The 19,561-nt window shown below is 40.6% G+C and overlaps 1 protein-coding gene across 2 annotated transcripts in view; it reads left to right on the forward strand.

Moving 5' to 3' along the window:
* GALNT10 (polypeptide N-acetylgalactosaminyltransferase 10) overlaps positions 1–19,561 on the forward strand; it is an 88,348-nt gene that overhangs the window by 38,875 nt on the left and 29,912 nt on the right. For both annotated transcript variants that reach the window (XM_015410168.1, XM_015410167.1), the window contains 4 exons: positions 1,478–1,644; positions 6,310–6,495; positions 10,951–11,134; positions 12,478–12,595. In XM_015410168.1, the coding sequence (XP_015265654.1) occupies positions 1,478–1,644; positions 6,310–6,495; positions 10,951–11,134; positions 12,478–12,595 (655 nt within the window). The remainder of the gene's footprint in view (positions 1–1,477; positions 1,645–6,309; positions 6,496–10,950; positions 11,135–12,477; positions 12,596–19,561) is intronic.

Genomic DNA, 19,561 nt, shown 5'->3' on the forward strand with positions numbered 1-19,561 from the left:
AGTCAGCAGATATTTTTGTGGTAGTGAATAGGGATGGGCACAAACTGGGGAAATTGAGGTTCATCCCAGTTCTTGGTTTGTAGGGTCTCACAAACCTTCTCGTTTACTGAACAGTGTGTTTTGTGAGGTTTGTGATGCGGTAGAGCAGCCCACCTGTGGACTAGAGATGCCAAACTCTCAGCGAGTCTCCAGCTGACTTTCCTCTACCTGCCCTCCAAGTTGTGTGCAGATTGGCTTTGGGGGGCTGAGTAGCAACCCCCCCCCCAAAGCAGGTGCCCCCAGGAAAGGGCTCTCTGGGGAAATCACAGCAGCCACAGGTTCAGGAGTGTGTTGATTCGAACGGACCCCCTGCAAGCTAGAGTAATCAAACAGTGGACTTCCTTGGGATGCCATTCTACAAAAAGAGGGAGGTCTAGTGTGGGAGGGGTGTGGCAAGCTGGAAAACCATGTCTATGAGCAGGTACAGCAATGGTTGCTGGTGATGCCAAGCCCAGCAGCTAGGTGGCCAGAGACACAGAATTTGAGGATCTTAGGGTCCAAAGTGCAAAAGGGGGGAAGTCTAGGGTGAGAGGGGTGTGGCAAGTTGGAAAACCAAGTTGATGGGCAGGTACAGCAAGGGCAACTGGTGATTCCAGGCCCAGGAGGCGGGTGCTCAGAGGTGCAGAAGTAGAGGATCTTAGGGTCCAAACTGGGAGGTCTAGAATGGGACTGGGGTGGCAAGTTGGAAAACCAAGTCTGTGGGCAGGTACAGCAAGGGCAGCTGGTGATGCCAAGTCTAACCCCCCACCCATTGCTTTGAGAATTAATTGATTGGCACCAGCATGTCTGGCTCACAAACCACCGCCACAAACCTCCGTGAAAAACAGGGCAGTTCATGGGCACTTCATGCATGGGTAACACAATCTCCCAAACTGAGGCCTCATAAACCAGCCATATTTGTGACAAAATTAGGTTCATGGCGAGGTTTGTGCCCATCCCTAGTAGTGAGTGACTATGCACTATAAATGTTGGTGTGGTTTATGTTTTGGGCTATTAGTTGGCAAGCTAAAGGTAACCCTGAATATTATATTATGTTTTGTGGGACATTACATAGGCAAGTTCTACAGTAGCCTATAATTAATAATGTTTTTTCTTACTGTTTACACACAGATCACAAGCAACTGAAGGAGGATGTAGAGTTACAACTGCTTCTGCATTCTCTGTAGCTTTACAAAAGAGCAAATTATTGTAAATGTGGCAGTTGGTCCTTTGGGGAGACTTTTGGATCCTTTTTTTACTTTATTTAAATAGAATGAGAGTCAGGAAAGGGGGGGGGGAGAGATTGTACCTCTCTGCTTGAAATGAGCTACTGTAAGTCCTATCCTTCATGAATTTCTACAATATATATTATATATCCTCTCTTAAGTAAGTGCTCCTTTGTACCTTACATTACTAATGCTTCATGTCTATTAGTTAACTGTGTTCATCTATCTTCCAGCTGCAATAACAAACTATACCTCGAAAAACTCCCCAACACCAGTGTGATAATTCCATTCCACAACGAAGGGTGGTCATCACTTCTTCGAACAGTGCACAGTGTTCTGCATCGCTCTCCTCCTGAACTGATAGCTGAAATTGTGCTGGTGGATGATTTCAGTGACAGAGGTACTTTTAATCTTGACACTCATAAAAACAAATTCTGCAGCCAGGTAATATAAAACCATGCTGACTTGAAATCAGTTAACATATATCCCTTCAGCTACAATAATATTGGATTTTGACTTTTCATACTTTGTGGACAAAACTTGTGAGAAAATTCATAGTGTACTGAGGTTACAAAACATTTTGAGACTCAATATCTGCAATAAAATCATTTAGGTAAATAGGAGTAATTAAGCTAGAAATTGTTAGTTCACTTTAGGCATCATGAGGATAAATTTTCCTTTAGGATGAACAGATATCTCCCAGATTCCGTGATATTCTTATTGTTGCTTTTCAGACAATTGGGAGGTGCTTGCAACAATATACAAGAGTCTCTCAAATTCTTTCCTGTGGTTTTTACAACTTTTACCAGTTCTCTTTCTGTATAAAGAAAGAATTAAAGAAGGTTGGCTAGCAAAGGAAGTATTTTGCAGCTACCTTGGCTCTTTTACATTGGAATTCTAAACAGAAGAGCGAACTGAATCACACTGCAGTGAGTAGTATAGTACTACACTAGATTGAAATAAGTATTTAGGGATTTATTTGTCACTTGTTTTAACCCAGAATTTAAAGTAATTTAAACAAAACACAATGATAGAAATACTGAAATTAAAATCATATAAAGTGGTTTGCTCATTACTAGACTACCACAATTGTATTCTGCTCTTTCTCCAGGAGCACACTGGGTAATGTTTTATTCTTTCAGCAGTCCTGTCAAGTAGATCAGCCTGAAAGAGAGCAATTTGCCTAAGACACAGTGTGAGGATGAAGCAGCAACCCAACTCTGGTATCAAGTGAACTGGGGTGAAAAGTGTATGAGGTTTATGTTGCAGTCAACAGATTAACTAAACAGTGGTGAAGAAGGTCGCTTACATTATTAATAGCACACTTATGGGGGAACGTCCTGCATGCTTATCAGTTAGGTGATTGCATTTGCATTCAATTGCATACATTTGCATGGCTTTAATCAACAAATTTGTGTTATTGATCAATGTGTAATATAGTATTGCCTGACAAAAGGGTTTGCCGAAGTAAACTTATTTTTTTAGCCTGATGTTTGTAGCTAGAATGAAGGGATAAAGTGATTCCTTATGAAACTGGCCCCAGTTCTATCTAAAAATCATCCTTTATCCTTTCTGAAAAAATCTTTGTGCAGAATAGGTTATATCTTGACATCAATACTGTGAGATAGGTTGAGAATGACTGGCCCAAGATCACCCAGAGAGTTTTATAGCTGAACGGGGAACTGAACTTTGGCCTTCCCAGTCCTAGTTCATTACTCTAGCCACTTAACCACACTGATGGTTTTGAATGCTTGAAAGTAACTGTCAATAAGCAAATACATGTTCTCAGAGTGGAAGGTCCAACCCATGCTGTTGAATACAGGTTTTCTGTTCGAGCTCATAAAGTGATTTTGAGGATGTTGTTGATGTTCATGTATCTTTCTTTTTTCAGGCCCCTTTTTCATTTTTCCCATTAGCTTTACCTCCAGTCTTTTTACATTTACTCCTTTTTCCAGTTTATGACTCTACTCAGATACACAAGTAAATATAATATTCTCCTTCAGTGGGGGAAGTCATCCAAGCTGGTTAGGTCATGCCTCCTCTTGCTCCAGGTAAGGCTATGTAAATTTTTGTATGACTCTCCTGGGCCAGAGCGAAGCTGCCCTTCCAGTTTTTGTTTTAAAATATTTTTTATTTTTCTCAAAAAGATAGGGGTATAGAAAGAAAATAAGAAAAGAGGGGTAATGATATTTAACTTGTATATTACTAGGATGTTCAAAAGTAGTAATAAGCATATAAACATTTAAAATTCCAGATTTAAAATATTCAGGAATACTTTCTCTATTACAATTACCTCAATCAAGTGTTCAAGAATAAAAAAAGGATTAAAAGGACTATTTTATATAAGCATTCAGCACATATATTCATTTAATAAACTATATAAACTAGTTAGCTTAAAATCACAGATTGCTACATTTAACATTAAATCATGCCAGAAAAATATATTGATTCTTAAATTATTATTAAAATACTAATATATTTTATGCTCTATAATTGCTATAAGCAAACTATGATCAAGAATAGGTAACATAATTCAGAGTTATTCCAAGAATAACTGAATATAGAACAAAAATTGATTAAATGTACAATAAACTACTTGTTGCACTAATTATATTGAATATGATAGCTAATTGGTCAGTATTCAAAACATGATTTCAGTAACTACAAGTCAAAACCAAATGAGAGTTATTTGTGCCACTTTTCTTCCCTCTTTATCTTTACCAACATAGTAGGTTTCCCATTTCTTTTCAAATTATTTAGTCGGTCTTCCGTTGATATAGTTAGTTAATTTGGCCATTACAGCATACTCTGACATTTTGTCTCTCCAATTCTCAGTGGTCAAGCATTCTTCCACTTTCCATTTAGTTGCCATTGCTACTCTGGCTGCAGTCAGTGTATATTTAAACAATTAATGTAATGTTTTTTCAATATTGTCAGGCAACATGGTCTCTGGTTTCATAACAAAATCAATTTTTAAAATTTTCTGAATCTCAGCATGTATATTTCCCCCAAATTTTCTTGTCTTGTCCAGCACATCCCTGAGTAGTTCCTGTCCATATTTTTTTATATCTTTTGGAGTAATATACCATCAGTAAAACATTTTATACCAAGTTTCTCTTAGTGTTTGGCTCGTGGTAAATTTTATATCTTTCATCCACAGTTTTTCCCATTGTTGAAATGTTATTCTCCAAAATTGTTGAAATGTTATTCTCCAAAATTCTGAATCCCTTTCAATATGCACAGCTACCCTTCCAGTTTTGCTAGCCCTGCAGCTCTAGCAGGACGCTTGAGACTAGCTGTGCTTCTTTAAAAACCACAACAACTTATCCTGCAATCTTCTCAGCATTACTTCTAAGAGCTTCTAAGAGGACACTTAGTTCCGGCTCTAAGAAGAAAAAAGATGCCTTTAGAGAGAAGCCTCTCCCACCTGAAGCTTCAGGCATAGGAGTGTGGCATATGAGGGACCAGTCTCTCATAGCTGTGGCAAAAGCAGGATGACCTCAAGCTTTGGGTTTCTCCTTAGCATCCCTTTCACCAGTGCAGGAGACTCTGCTGAAGGCTAGTCATGCTCCAAAGAGCCACATGGAGCAGCTAGCATCTGAAGTCTCCCTTCTTGATTTGGAGGATACCCAGTCTACAGGGAACGCTTGTGAGGAGTTAGGAGGTGAGACCCCCCCTCCCTTTCCAGACCGACAAGGATGGGACTTGGGAGGATTGGTTAATAAAACCAAGGAAATCACAGCAGGACAATAGCCTTTCTTTCAAGCCCCTCCAGTTTTTCCAGCTTATTTGCAAAGTGTGGGAAGCCCCAATATGGTGGCCGAACCATTTTTGCCCACTCTTTTTAATACACCTCCAGCAGACTGAAGATTGGACTGGATGTCTCCAATTCAGTCACTAGTGCCACCCACGGGCACTCCTGGGATTCAGTTACCAGTCTACAGAGTTAAAATTTCTTTCATGTAGCTATTACATCAGCCAGGAGGATTTTGAAACTGGGAGCCTTGTGAGTCAGTTGTGAGCTATGTATTTTCCACAAAGACTTAGCAGTATTGACCCTTCCTTTGTACCAAACGTAGCCTTGGCTTATCATTTAAGCCAACAGGTGGTTCTTCCTTCCTTCTGCCAAAAGCCTTCTTACTCAAGAGAAAAGGTTTTATACAAGTTGGATGTATACAGGGCCTTGTGCACATATGTAAACAGAACAGCGCATTTTCAACTTCTTATTTGTATCACATTTTATTTATATCACATAGCTCAGCAAACCTGGGGGGAAAGGTATCAAAAGCTACTGTTGTCCTTTGGTGTAAGCACTGAATTTGTAAGGTGTACAAGATTCTGGACATAAGAACACCACAGACCGTTACCACTCATTCTACCAGTGCAGCAGCTATGTCAGCTGCCTTTTCAACTAGAGCACCGGTAGAGAAGATTTGCAGAGCAGCTACTTGGTTATCATTTTCTACATTTATGGGACATTATAGGATTGACTAGTTAGACTCTATTGAGGCAGTCTTCGGAAGAAGAGACCTACAGCAAGTGGTGGATTGGGAGATGTGCAGGTATTATACTCAGTTTTTTGTTTTCCCACCCTTTTGCTAGCTTGGGTATATAACCAGCTTGGATGTCTTCCCCCACTGAAGGAGAATGAAATACTGGATTTACCTGAAGGTTTCTTCTCTTCAGTGGGGCAAAGTCATCCATTTCCCACCTAAAGGGGAGGTACTTGTAATTCTGTGATCAACCAACAAGAAAATGTGAAGGTGCAGATATGGAGCTAGGCTATATATTGACTGGAAGGGCAACCTTGGTCTGGCCCAGGAGAGTCAAACAAAAATTTACATAGCCTGGAGCAAGAGGAGGCGTGACCTAACCACCTTGGATGACTTCACTCCACTGAAGAGAAGAAACCTTCAGGTAAGTCCAGTGTTTCGTTTCCAAGATGTAAAAAAATATAGATCTGTTGGAATGTAACTGAAATGCTGTTCAAGGTTCTGAAATATGCTTCTGAATCTGGGGAAGTAAAAAGAAACTAGTTGATAAATCTTTTAACTCTTTCATGCAGAACACCTAAAAAGGCACTTGGAGGACTATATGGCACGGTTTCCCAAAGTGAGGATTCTCAGAACCAAGAGAAGAGAAGGGTTGATAAGAACCCGGATGTTTGGGGCTTCTGTAGCAGTAGGAGATGTTATTACCTTCTTGGATTCTCATTGTGAGGCCAATGTGAACTGGTTGCCACCTCTGTTAGGTAAGGAGGAGATCTGAAATGATGTGTATTAATCTGGCAATCATTGACCAGTTGTTGTTGTTGTACTGCTTATGGCATTTTCAGGTTGTATCTCATATCCATTCAACATCTTGAAATAATCCACAATATAACTTCATGTGATCTGTGGTGTATATCTCTTTAAGATCAAGTTGTATTGTTTCTATACACCTGAAAAGGATTGAGAGAGGCACTCCTCCCTCTCTCCGTTTTTAAGCCTTCTTCCCTGCAGGTCGGGGCTTAGTCTTGTATTGAGGAAACTATTGAATAAACGAGGTCGTGGACCTGAACTGTGTTGTGCTTGTGAGTACGGCTGCACCACTATAATAATTAGTGAAATAGGGCTATCTGTAACCTAGAGGAAGGGTTCTGTATGCTTGCATCTCTTTCCTCCCTTCATTCCAAATAAAGAGGCTAGAATCCCCCCAAATGGGGAGCACACCTGCATTTAAGTGTAAATCCTCATGTTGCCTAATGGCTATTAGGCTAAAAAGCTGCTTTTCAACAGCTAAGAGGGAGAGTGACTGCTGTATCAGTCCATCTCTAAGGAGAGTTAGGAACTCTATTTGAATAAAAACTGATTTTCAAGCTTCTTATAAACTCAGAAGCTTATCCTTCAAGAAAAGTTTTGAAAGAAGTAAGACACTCCATAAAAATACTAAAGTTCGTCCGAGGTAAAGCGATTTCCTGTGCTTTTTGAGACATTTGGAGGGGAGTCATCGGGAGAAGGAGGGAAAGAAAAAGAAAGAGGAACTATAGTTCATTGGTGCAGTCACTATTTTCAGGAAGGGCATCTGAAGAGCTGAGTCGAATTGAGGTGATGAGACATGAAATTCTAGACCTACTGGGGAAATTAAAAACCAGTAAGTCCCCAGGTCCTGATGCCATACGCCTGAGAGCTCTAGAGGAATTCAAATGTAACCTGTATATGTAATATCACTAAATTCAGCCACTGTACCAGAAGATTGGAGAGCAGAAAATGTTACACCTCTTTTTAAAAAGGCACAAAAATGCATGTGGAAATCAGGGGATAAACTGTAGCCGTATGGGGCCAGAACCAATAGAAAAAAACCATGCAGAAAAGGTCTCAGTTGAAACTATGTAGATGGTTCCTTTGAAGAAGAGGTAGTCTACTTTAGTAAGAGACTTTTCCTCTCCCCCCCCCTTTTATTGTCACAAAGAGACTAACAAAATAATTGTGATGTGTACCATGGTGATCTGATAATCAAGAAGGTCTTAATATCTTCTTGACCCATGTTCAAATAAACATCGGCCAGTGCTGTTGGTTGCTTCTTCGTCATGGTAAAGTGGCAGAGTGATGCGTGATTGGGACATGTAAAACTCTTATTGGCTTGAGATTAATGTTGCTTATCATATAAGCAACTATACTACCCTTGAGTAAAATGACATATAGCCTATGAACAAGGGAGCGCTGTGCAAAAGATCCCTGCAGTTCAGATAATCTCTTATATTGTGCCTCCTTTTTTCTCCCCTGCAGTTTTGCAAATGTGGTATGGTAGATAAAACTCATCAAGCTGTGACAGCTGGTTCTTTATAGGGGCTGGAGCAGTTGAGGTGACTGCTATGATAGCTCTGAGACTGCTGCATCAGTGGGTCCACACAAAATCAATGTCAGCTCTGTTCTCAGATCAGCATTCCTCTTATCCTTATTCTGAACTGCTTTTGAAATCAGACTTTGTCTTGTGCCAGATAAATAAATCCCTTTCCTTTTTTTTAAATAAATGAACCATGTTATGTTCAAAATGGTATATGCAAGTCCTCTGCAGCAGCCAGAGATTAAGGGGTAATCCTCCAAGCAATTTGCTTTTATCATTACATTTATTTACTTTATCAAGCTGGTTTTAGTTGTTACTCCTTCCCTTCCTCTGTACATGTTATTGACTGTAGTATTTATGAGAATCTGATTGGGCTGTTTCCAGCTTGAGAAAACTTAAGCACAACACCCATTTTGCATATACTTGCTCCTGTTGTTTTCGTCTGGCAGCATGCTGGGTGCTTGCCAGTGCTCTGCTAAAGAATTGTAAGGGTGTCTGGATAAGCCAAGATTAGTTATTAATCAGAAAAAGGACACAGATCTAGCAAAATTAATATTAGTAACAGACATTATTTTATTCTAGGAATTCTTTCCCAGATTTTTAAAAAATGGCTGATTGTTCTAATGATCATGTAATTTGTCCAATTTATGAAACTCTGTATGGCTTTCATGTTAGCTTTCTGGCGCCCTGAACTTTAGAAAATACATAGCCCAGAAGCATTTGCAATATTTATAGCAAGTGAATTTGTTATAACTAAGATTAAGCAATAAAGATACCCTCTTCACTTGAATGAAAGACTGTTTTTTTCCACATGTGCCATTTAGAAAAAGAGGTTCAGTCTGAAATAAACATACAAGTTAAAGTTGTGAATGATGATAATGATGATGATGATAACAACAACTTTAGTGTATATGTTTTTACAGGGATTGACTTACCATTCCAAGTTATCTTTCTTTGGAGTAAACACGGTAGTATATATAAAAGAAGTCCCAGATCTTTAGGAATGCACTGGTATTATGCTAATATATAGTTCAGCTGTTATGATACATTCGAGGGGGAAGCAGATACAGTTCTTTATCTTGCCAAGTTTGTCTGAATTATTTCCTGCCTCAATTTGGCACAGAACTTGAAAGCACATTAGGACTGAGTGGCACATTAGCTTTTTGAACTAGTTGTGAACTTGTGCAAAAGATAGGTTAACTACTGTTTCACTGAATAAAATGAGGGTTAATATCCAGCTTTATCTGGGGCAACTGAAACAATCAGCTGTGGCATTTAAAGTGGTAAGATTTTGAAAATATATATTAAATACCAAACAGATAGTAGATTGTTACAGAAAAAAGAAAATAACCTTTGGATCACCAAATAATTAAGCTTCATTTAAGGTACTTGAATACATGTTTAATTTTTGGCTGACACCAAGTAAATAGGCTTTTTAGATGCATAAATTTTCAGTAATTGCATATACGTACAAACTGGAAAATAATTTGGCTAGTTCTTTCAAAGTCTGGAATTTGTTATTTCCATCCCTGTCTTTAGCTCTCATTACACTCTTAAGGTTACCAGATCATAGTGTTATAAAGCCATAACTTAATTCCTGATCTGTGAACATGTTAAAGGTACCACATTCCTGTCAAGATCTGTATTGAATAGGAACTCTGTGCCTACTGGTTCCAAGTCCCTCCACATTTCTCTTTCCATATTTCTGTTCCTTCACTTCCCAGTCCGCTACCTATCCTACAAAGCTTTCTGCCTGCCAGTAGGGAAGGAGTTATGGCTCAGTGGAAGAACCTCTGTCTGCATGCAGGAGTTCCCAGGTTCAGTCTCCAGTATCTCCAGTTAAAAGGACCAGACAGCAGGTGATATGAAAGACTTCTACATAACACCTTGGAGAGCCGCTGCCAATCTGACAATACTGGCTCTGTATGGGATTTTGCCCCAGTTCTGGTTTCTCTTTGTCTCCTTTCTTCAACTCCATGTTGCTGCTACCCACTGTTCCTTGAGATCTGTGTTTTTCAGTCTGCCTGCTTTGCTCCTCATCTTTAGCCTGTCTGCCTTTCCTCCTACAGCTATAGCACATCTTGCCGAACTCCATAAGGTTTCTCCACAGCCCCATTTCCAATCAGCCCCTTATCTCTGTTCCTTTCTTTCCATTTGGTTGATCTTCCTCAGTTCATTGTTTCCTTTCCACCCTTCATTCAGTTATGAGACCTCTGAGCATTATGTTCCTTAGCTTCCCTCCTTTGTGGGATACGTTCCCAGTCCACTAGCTATCCCACAAAGCAATTCACGTTCTTTGGACTTGTGTGTTTTAATTCTCAGTGAGTCTAGTGACATTTCTTTTCCTCACATAAGCTGTATTGAAGCATTCTGAGTGCTTTGATCCTTGAGCAGCTGGAGTGTTCTTGAATATCATACCAGCTTGGGAAACTAAGAGTCACGGGCTTCACTGTCAGAAGTGCAATACAAGTAGATGGCATAGAACTATCAACCAATGCACCCTTTCCTGAACATATGAACAAGTTCAAATACCAACAGGTAAAAAGTAAATGCCTCTCAAAAGGGAATGTTTAGCTCTAGACATCAGTTGCTGTAATTAAATGCTCCTTTCACACAGTTATTGAAGAGGAACAATAAAACTGAAATGCAAAACTGAAGTCCTATATTCAGAACAAGAGAAAAATTTTGGTATTGGAAGGAAGGATATTAAGTTTCAAACAAAACTGAGTATGTTTGTAGTAACAAAATGAAGAAAGTTGAATGTAGTCACTCCATAACAGTGCTGCCTTTATGTAGGGATGAACTGTAGTGTTCGATAGAGTCATTCTTTGGTACAGATGAAAGAAAGTATGTACTTAACATGTTTCTCTGTGCTCTGCAGACCGCATTGCTCGAAACCGCAAGACTATTGTTTGTCCAATGATTGATGTAATAGACCATGACCACTTTGGCTATGAAACACAAGCTGGAGATGCAATGAGAGGAGCATTTGACTGGGAGATGTATTACAAGCGGATTCCAATTCCTCCCGAATTACAGAAACCTGACCCTAGTGACCCTTTTGAGTAAGTTCTTGAAACAATGCATCAATGGGTATCTAACAAGCTAGGCTGTTGTGGAAATGGTAGGCTCCTGGCTACTCTTTGGTAATAGGTAATAGTTCATTTCTAAAGATGTGACCTCTTTTTTGAAATATGGCCCCGGTCACACGGGCAGGAAACTGTGGGGGAGAAGCGTGGCTGTTTGCCCTGGGGCAAACTACTGTGCAGTTACTCGATCAGACCTCCCGTGGAGGTCCTGTGGAGGTACCGTGGAGGTTCCATGGCAAGGGAGAGGTGCTGATCACAGGACAAGCCGGTGCGCAATGAAGAAGCGCGCGCCGCGGCAAAATGTTTTGTTTTTGTGTGTACACGACTAATGCGCATGCTCCGTTAGGTGCGTGTGCGCATCCACAGAGACGTGGACAAAAAAACCCCACCTTATTTGCAAGGGGACATGGGCGGGCGCCGGATGCTACCGGAAACGCGATCAGACGCCTGCCCTTGCCCCGCAGTTTCCGGAAACTAGTACCTCCGAGGTACTAGTTTTTTGCCACGCAGTTTCGGCTGGAAGCCTCAGTTGTGCCACGGGAGTGCTACACTTCCCAGATGTGCTGGTGAGATCGCGCCTGGAAACTCCGCCTGTTTTCCGTCTCACTTGTGTGGCTTCTGTTCCGTGTGACCGCAGCCTATATTTTCCAAACCTACCACCAATGGAAGGTTAACACTGTTACAGAGTGTGGCCTATAATATAGCTTATTGCCGTGATCACAGAAATCTAGTTTAATACTCTGGTACTATGACAAGCAATAACAATGTGTTACTATAAATTGCTAAGGGATGTTTCTTGAATGACTTTAATGAATTACAATAATTACTATGCCATACAAAAATAACTTTCTGGTATGCAACAAATTTTGCTATTGCTGTGCCTTGGTCAGAATGCTGCATCATTAAACTGAAGGCCAGCTATCCAAGTACTTGTGCAGTAATTGCTCCTCTAGAAATGTTAGGTTTGATTTATGGTTTCTTGTCAACTCACTCAACCAAGAGAAGACATTAATATTCAATACAATGGGTTTTTGTTGAAAGCATAGCTTTGTATTTTTCCATACTGATCTTTTTTGTCTTCTGGAAGGCTGGCAGTGATTGTTTTCTGAAGGAAGTTCTGCAAAGCATTCCTTGGTTCCACAGTACAAAGGCTTACTGAAAAGCAAATTGTACTTTTCAGAGACCTCATAAAAGCACTAAGATGCAGTAGTAGAAAAATACTGAACAAAATTTGGGAGGATCAGTCTGGCACAGCTAATATAATTTTTCAAGACTTCTTTGTTTATATGCTTGTAATGTGGAATGTGATTTTCTTTAAGGTCTCCTGTAATGGCTGGAGGACTGTTTGCAGTGGATAGAAAGTGGTTCTGGGAGCTGGGAGGATATGATTCAGGCCTGGAGATATGGGGAGGAGAACAATATGAAATATCATTTAAGGTGAGCTACATTGTCTTCAAATTGCTTAAGAGTAAGAAGTTTGATGATAAAGTTCTCAGGCATGAAATGCCAATTTATTCATTTCTAGATTTTTCTTCTGTATATATTTATAAATAAAAATGTCAAAAATTAGGAAGACTTCTGTAGCATTTCTTGTAATGAACACTATACTATTATGAACTGAAGCCAAGAATAAGAAGCATCTGCCAGGTTACAGGAAAACTTCTGATTAGAGGCCAATGCCTCTAATGAGGATCCTAATATGAATTCTTTTGTGTCTGTTTGGTGTAGTGGTTAAACCAGTTTGGTGTAGTGGTTAAGTGTGCGGACTCTAATCTGGGAGAACCGGGTTTGATTCCCCACTCCTCCACTCACAGCTGCTGGATGACCTTGGGCAACCCATAGTTCTGTCAGAGGTGCTTTTGAAAAGAGCAGTTTCTGTCAGAGTTCTCTCAGCCCCACCTACCTCATAGGGTGTCTGTTGTGGAGAGGGGAAGAGAAAGGAGTTTGTAAGCCACTTTGAGACTCCAAGTGAAGGGTGGGGTATAAATCCAATCTCTTCTTCTTGTTCTTCTTTTTCTTCTTCTTGCATAAATTTGTACAGAAGTGGCTAGACCATCAGCTAAATAGATTTTACACAAAACTATGTCAGAAATCTAGGAATTTCAGAAAAAGTTCTGACACCTTGACATAGGCTGAGATGGAAGGATGTACAGGAGGATAGTCAGCTGGTAGTGCTGGCTCTCAGAAGCCCAGCAATGGCTGGAGACATCTAGTTGGCCAGCTGGAGAGGTGAGAGGGGGGTACACAAGCACCCAAAGTTTCAGGAGTGTAGTGGCTGAGTGGGAGGACTTTGCTTTCTGGGTGATATGGACTAACCAAGTGTTCTGGATAATCAAGTGCCAGATAACAAAGCTTGTGCTATACTTTACATATAACATCACACCAGTGCAAAGATATGTATGTATTCCAAATACAGGCAACTGGTTACTATGTGTGGTAACTGCAAATTATTGGCAAAACTCTGGTTCATTTTGTGTACAGGCCCTTGTAGAACTTTAAGGACTAAATCAGTATTCAAGACTGAAGTCCTGTCTCTTAAGAAAAAAATACTGTGACAAACTGCTGAAGTTCTTCATTGTTTCAATCAGAGAACATGGTGATATAGCCACTGAGTCTGTAACTGAAATCATCTGAATGCTCATCATGTGCTGAAACAAAAAAATTCAGCAGTTTTCTTGAATCATCATGGAAATATAGTGTTAGTACCTATCCAGTTTAGGGAAAGGTGTGAATAAATGTGACAGTTGTCAAGATAACTGTAGAAAGGGTACAGCACATGAAAATGCAGACCAAAAATACCTTCAAGTAAAAAAATTTGGCAAAACGTTCATCACTTCTGACAAGAGTAAAAAGAAAAGAGGTCTGGTAACCTATGTAAAAGATCATCTCCAACCAAAGTTGCTGTACGCTTCAGAAGATGGACAAAGTCTTCTAGTCCAACTACAAAGACAAATTAAAAAGACTCTTCTAGTAAACATCTATGCTCCAAATCAACATCAAGAGAAGCTTTATAAATCACTTCAAGAGCTGATTACCAAATTTGAGTATGATGAACTCTGCATGATCAGAGATTTCAACGCAGTTTTTGATTTTAAAAAAGCCTGGGTAGAATATTGACTAAGGGAAGACCAAAACAAAGTAAGGAAGTTCCCCCAGCATTCTATAAACTAATGGAAGAAAATAACTCAATAGACACATGGAAAGTGAGAAACCCACACAAGCAAGACTATACATACCACTCAGCAAGGCATAATTCTTGGTCCAGAATAGACATGTGCTGGATCTCAGCTACAATGACAAACGAAATAATAGAGGCAGAAATTCTCCCTGCTACATTTGCCGACTACAATCCTATCACCCTTGAACTACACGATACCCCAAAAAAGAATAGGTGGACGTTAAACACTTCCGTTCTAAAGAATGAAAGATTCTTAACACAAACTAAGAAAGAGATGCAACTATTCTTTCGAACTAATTTCCAAATTGGAATTTCCATGAATATTGTGTGGGACGCCTTCAAGGCCTTTGCAAGAGGACTAATGATGAAAGAAACAGCATTTCTTAAAAGGCAAAGACAAGAAAAATACCTCTCAACCCAAGAACAGATGAAAAAGCAAGACGATAAGATGAAAAAGGACCCCTCAAATGAACAGGAAAAGACTAAACTTATACTCTTACAACACCAAATGAATTGTTTACTAACACAAGAAATTGCAAAAAAGTTAATGTATACCAAACAAAACTATTTTGAAAACGCGAACACACCTACCAGATAGCTTGCATATAGATTACATAAGGAAAAGGGAAAAAAGATATATAAAAAGACTCAAGAACGAAGTAGGTGAAGAGAAAAATAAATTAGAGGACCTGAAAAAAAATGTGGAATCATACTATCAAAAGCTTTACAAAAATACAGAAACAACCCAACAACAAATAAAGAAGTACTTAGAAACTCACAAACCAAAAATCTTCACAGAAGACCAGAGGAAATTATTAAACCAACCAATAACAATAGCTGAAGTGACAGAAGCCTTGAAAAAACAAAAAAGGGGGAAAGCTCCTTGCCCAGATGGAATTCCAGCAGAATTCTACCACATCGTGAAGACCAATTAGTAAGCCCGCTAAAGCTGGTATGTTAAGACATAGTCACTAAAGAAGAAATACCGGAAACATGGAAGGAAGCCTTGATATCATTAATACACAAACAGAACTCCGATTAAACAGAAGTCAAAAACTATAGGCCAATCTCGCTACTAAACGTTGATTATAGAATCTATGCTTTTATTTTAGCAACAAGAATGAAAAGAGTCCTCTCACAGATGATCCACGTAGATCAAACCGGCTTCCTTCCCAAAAGGCAATTACGATATGATGTGATGACAATACTAAATGTTATAGAATACTATGAAGCTCACCTAGAAAAGTAGGTGGCTTTGATCTTCTTAGACGCAGAAAAAGCTTTCGATAATGTTAGTTGGAATTTCCTACTCGAACTCTTGTTATATTCTCAAGCAGGTACTGACTTTTTTTTAAGCCCCCCGAAGGGGATTTTTTATTGCATTTATATAAACACTACAAACTACAACAGAAATAGGATAAGGGACTACATTTAGGGACAAAGTAAAGATACCCAGTAATACCTAAAAACCCAAAAGAGGAGATCTTCTAATCAGCTCACACAAACATCAAGTCTTAACTCCAGTAATCCCTTTACAAACTGAGTCAGATATATCATTATCTTTTTAAATTCTTAAATTCAACTGTTATTAAGAAATACCCCCAAGCATCTCAATTCAACATTTTTTTAAAGGCACACATCAGAGTCCTTCAGCCTTCACTTCTCCTTGCCCCATCTCTTCCGCAACTTATAAGGGCTTTTAGGTGCTGCTGCCCCTTTCTCTGAACGAGAGTCCTTTCCGGAGGAATCCGAGTCCAGATACTGCTTTCAGGATTGCATCCCTCACATGCCTCTTCGAGAATCTTACGACAATTTCCCCAGGCAGATTATTTTTCTTTATATATCCTGAATATGACCTATAGGCCACATCCATATCGCTTATCAGCTGTTCCGCCGTCATCTCTGTCACTGGGGCCAATATTTCACTCATCATTTCCTTTAGATTATCACCCTTAGTCTCTGGCATGCCCTGGAAGCACAGGATCATATTAGCCTTTTCCATTTGTAATTGCAGCAGCTGATCTTCTGTGGAGACTTGCTTCTTTTCCAGTTGTTTCACTTTCTTCTTCACCTTTTGTGCAGTGGCATCCACTTCTTTCACCTTCTCAGCTGTTTGATTCATCATTTTCAGAGTCTCATTTTTCTGGTCTTGCTGAGCGGTGATACATTGAGTCACTTTGGTCATCTGTTCCTTGAAGTTATTCAGCTGGTCCATTAGGGGGCGCATGGATTCTGCCAAAATCTTTGCCAGCTCGTTGGTTCCTTCCGGTTTTGGGCTCTCAATTCCTTTCGCTTTCAAAAGTTTCTCCTTTTCCGCCCTCTTCCCCGCCATGTTTCTCGGGTTGTTTACTTTCGCAAACTTTTTGAAAGTCTCTGAATATGCGCTTAAACGCTCCAACACTCCTTGGTAAGTACTTAACAGTTAGAACTGCTTATTCTTCTGCTCCCCCCCTCATCCGCTCAAATGTTTATGCGCTCGGGAGGCGTCCCTCCCCCACTCGCCTAGTTCTCTATTGCGTAGTTAGGGGGGGGAGCTTTCTTTTCTCTTTAATCAATGCTTAAACAACTCACGTTCATAAGCAGTCCTCAGACCTCGTTTACTTTCGGTTTAAGACGCTTGATCTCCTGCACTTGTCCCGGTTAGCATTGCTTAAGTCCATTCGGTCTCTCAGCATGGAGAACCGTCGGAACGGAGAGGCGCCTCAATTCTCCGGAATTCTGCCATCAAAGAGGCGACCTCTCAGAAGTTCCATGGCCAGAGTCCCTTCAACCGGGTCTCTGGGGGGGTGACGAACCTGCGCACCCCCTCCTTTGGCTGGAGCGCAGCTTCACCCCCGGGAGGTCTGGGAGGTGAGTCTGCTCTAGCGCGCCGCCATCACCGGAAAAGCAGGTACTGACTTTTGTAAGATGGTACGAGCAATCTATAATAAACCACAAGCTAAAATATGTATTAACGGTGATACATTTCAAACTGTAGAAATAAATAAAGGCACCAGACAAGGTTGTCCCTTGTCATCACTACTGTTTATTTTTGCCCTTGAAGTGTTAGCCGACCAAATCAGAGCAAACAGTCAAATTAGAGGTTTGAAACTGAAAGGAGAAGAATATAAATTATTGGCTTTTGCAGACGACTTGGTTTTTATTTTAGAGAACCCAACTGACTCCATTAACTGCTATCTGCCATGCAAGAATGTGGAGAAGTTGCCGGTTTTAAAATTAATTGTAAAAAAATGAAAATGATGGTTAAAAACATGACAAAGTTTCAAGCTGATAACCTACAAAAAATAGCTGGCCTTGAGATTATGAAGAAGATTAAATACTTGGGAATAAATATAACAAATAAATGCAGTTCCCTGATGCGAAATAACTATATGGAATTGTTTTGTTTTTGTTTTTTTAAAGCCCCCAAAGGGGGATTTTTTTTTTTGATTTTTTTTAACAACTACAAAAACTACTACAGAAAAACAGGGAAGGGACTACATATACGGGATAAAGAAAAAGAAACCCACATCTAACTAAAACCCCAAGAAAGAAGATCTTCATTAGCTAAGTTATATTTAACCTTCTTCTCTATTTAGCATTGAACACACTGAGTCATTGCTAACAATATCTTTTATTTTCTATCCCCTCCCTGTCTAGCCACGAAGACCCTCCCCAGCCATCTCTCTTCATCATCTTCTCAGGCACAATTCAGAGTCCTTCAGCCTTTTTACTTCTCTCTTCCCCGCCTTTTCCGAAGTTTATAAGGACTCTTTGGGGCAGCCGCCCCCTTTTTATCCAGTGAGTCCTCTCCGGAAGAGACTTGCTGTCCTCTTCTTTTTGTTCCTCCTCTGTTGTCCCCAGCTGAATCTTCAGAAATTCTTTTGCTTTTAAGGCAGAATCAATCTTCTCCTTTTTATCTTTCATTTTGACGGTGACTCCTTCCGGATACAGCCATTTATATCCAATTTGATTGGTCTGAAGAAAAAGCACCAGTTCCTTGCACTTCTTTCTACGCTGCCTCACTTCAAATGGAATGTCTTTAAGTGTTCTGACCACACTTTCTCCCACTCTCAAGGGAGTTCCAGACACCGCTTTCAAGATTGCATCCCTCACATGCCTCAGAGAATCTTACAACAATTTCCCCTGGCAGATTATTCTTTTTTATATATCCAGAATATGATCTGTAGACCACATCCATTACGTTTAGCAATAGCTCTGGACTCATTTCTGCCACTGGGGCTAGCAGTCACACATCAATTCTCTGAGGCTCTCTCCTTGTTTTTCTGGTATGCCCTGAAAGCGAAGAACCAAGTTGGCCTTATCCATTTGTACTTGCAGCATCTGGTCTTCCAAGGATGATGTCTTTTCTTCCAGCTTTTCCACCTTCTTTTTAACTTTTTTCGTGGTTGCTGTCACCTCCTTTATTTTTTCAGCATCCTGTTTCATGACTTGAATCATTTCTCCCATCTGCGTTTGAGTTGCAGTGATGCCTTCTGTCACCTTCACCATCTGTTCTTTAAAAGTGTTCAGCTGCTCCAGCAGAGGGCGCATGCATTCAGCTACAGCTTTAGCTGTCTCGCTAGCCACTTCCGTCCGAGGACTCTCTGGTCCCTTTGTTTTAAAAAGTCTGTCCTTGTCCTTCTTCCCCGCCATCTTATACAATTGTTTACTTTTCTGGATTACACGAAAGTCTCTGAATAAGCGCCTGAACGTTAGATGCCTCTCGGGTAAGTGTTTCTAGACAGGTCTCGCAGCCTTTTTCTTCCGCTCCCCCCCCCTTTCGCGTTTTTCACAGTTCGTTTATAGGCGTCGCGTGGGAGGCGTCCCCCCCACCCTTCACCTCCTCCGTTTAGCTTTTAGGGGTTTGGGGAGCTTCTTTAGTTAAGAAATCGCTTAGGCTGACTCACGTTCATTGCGGGTCTTCCGACCTCATTCTTTGCTCGTTTAAAACGCTGGATCTTCTTAGCTTGCCCTGGCCAGCGTTGCTTGTGCCATACGGCTCCACAGCCGGAGGATCCACTGGAACAAAGAAGCGCCTCGATTCTTGGGCATTCCGCCCTTGAAGAGGCCGCCTCTTTAAAGTTCCCTGGCCCCTGGACTCTCCCCCGAGCCCTGGGGGGGTCCACGATCCTGCGTGGCCCCTTCCCCCGGCTGGGGCACAGACCTATCCCGGGAGGTCCGGGAAATAGGTCCGCAAGTGCGCCGCCATCGACCGGAAGTCTATATGGAATTGTTAAAAGAGA

The sequence above is a fragment of the Gekko japonicus genome, unplaced genomic scaffold (assembly GCF_001447785.1).
Source record: "Gekko japonicus isolate JY-2015 unplaced genomic scaffold, Gekko_japonicus_V1.1 scaffold720, whole genome shotgun sequence".
NCBI classification, from domain to species: Eukaryota; Metazoa; Chordata; class Lepidosauria; order Squamata; family Gekkonidae; genus Gekko; species Gekko japonicus.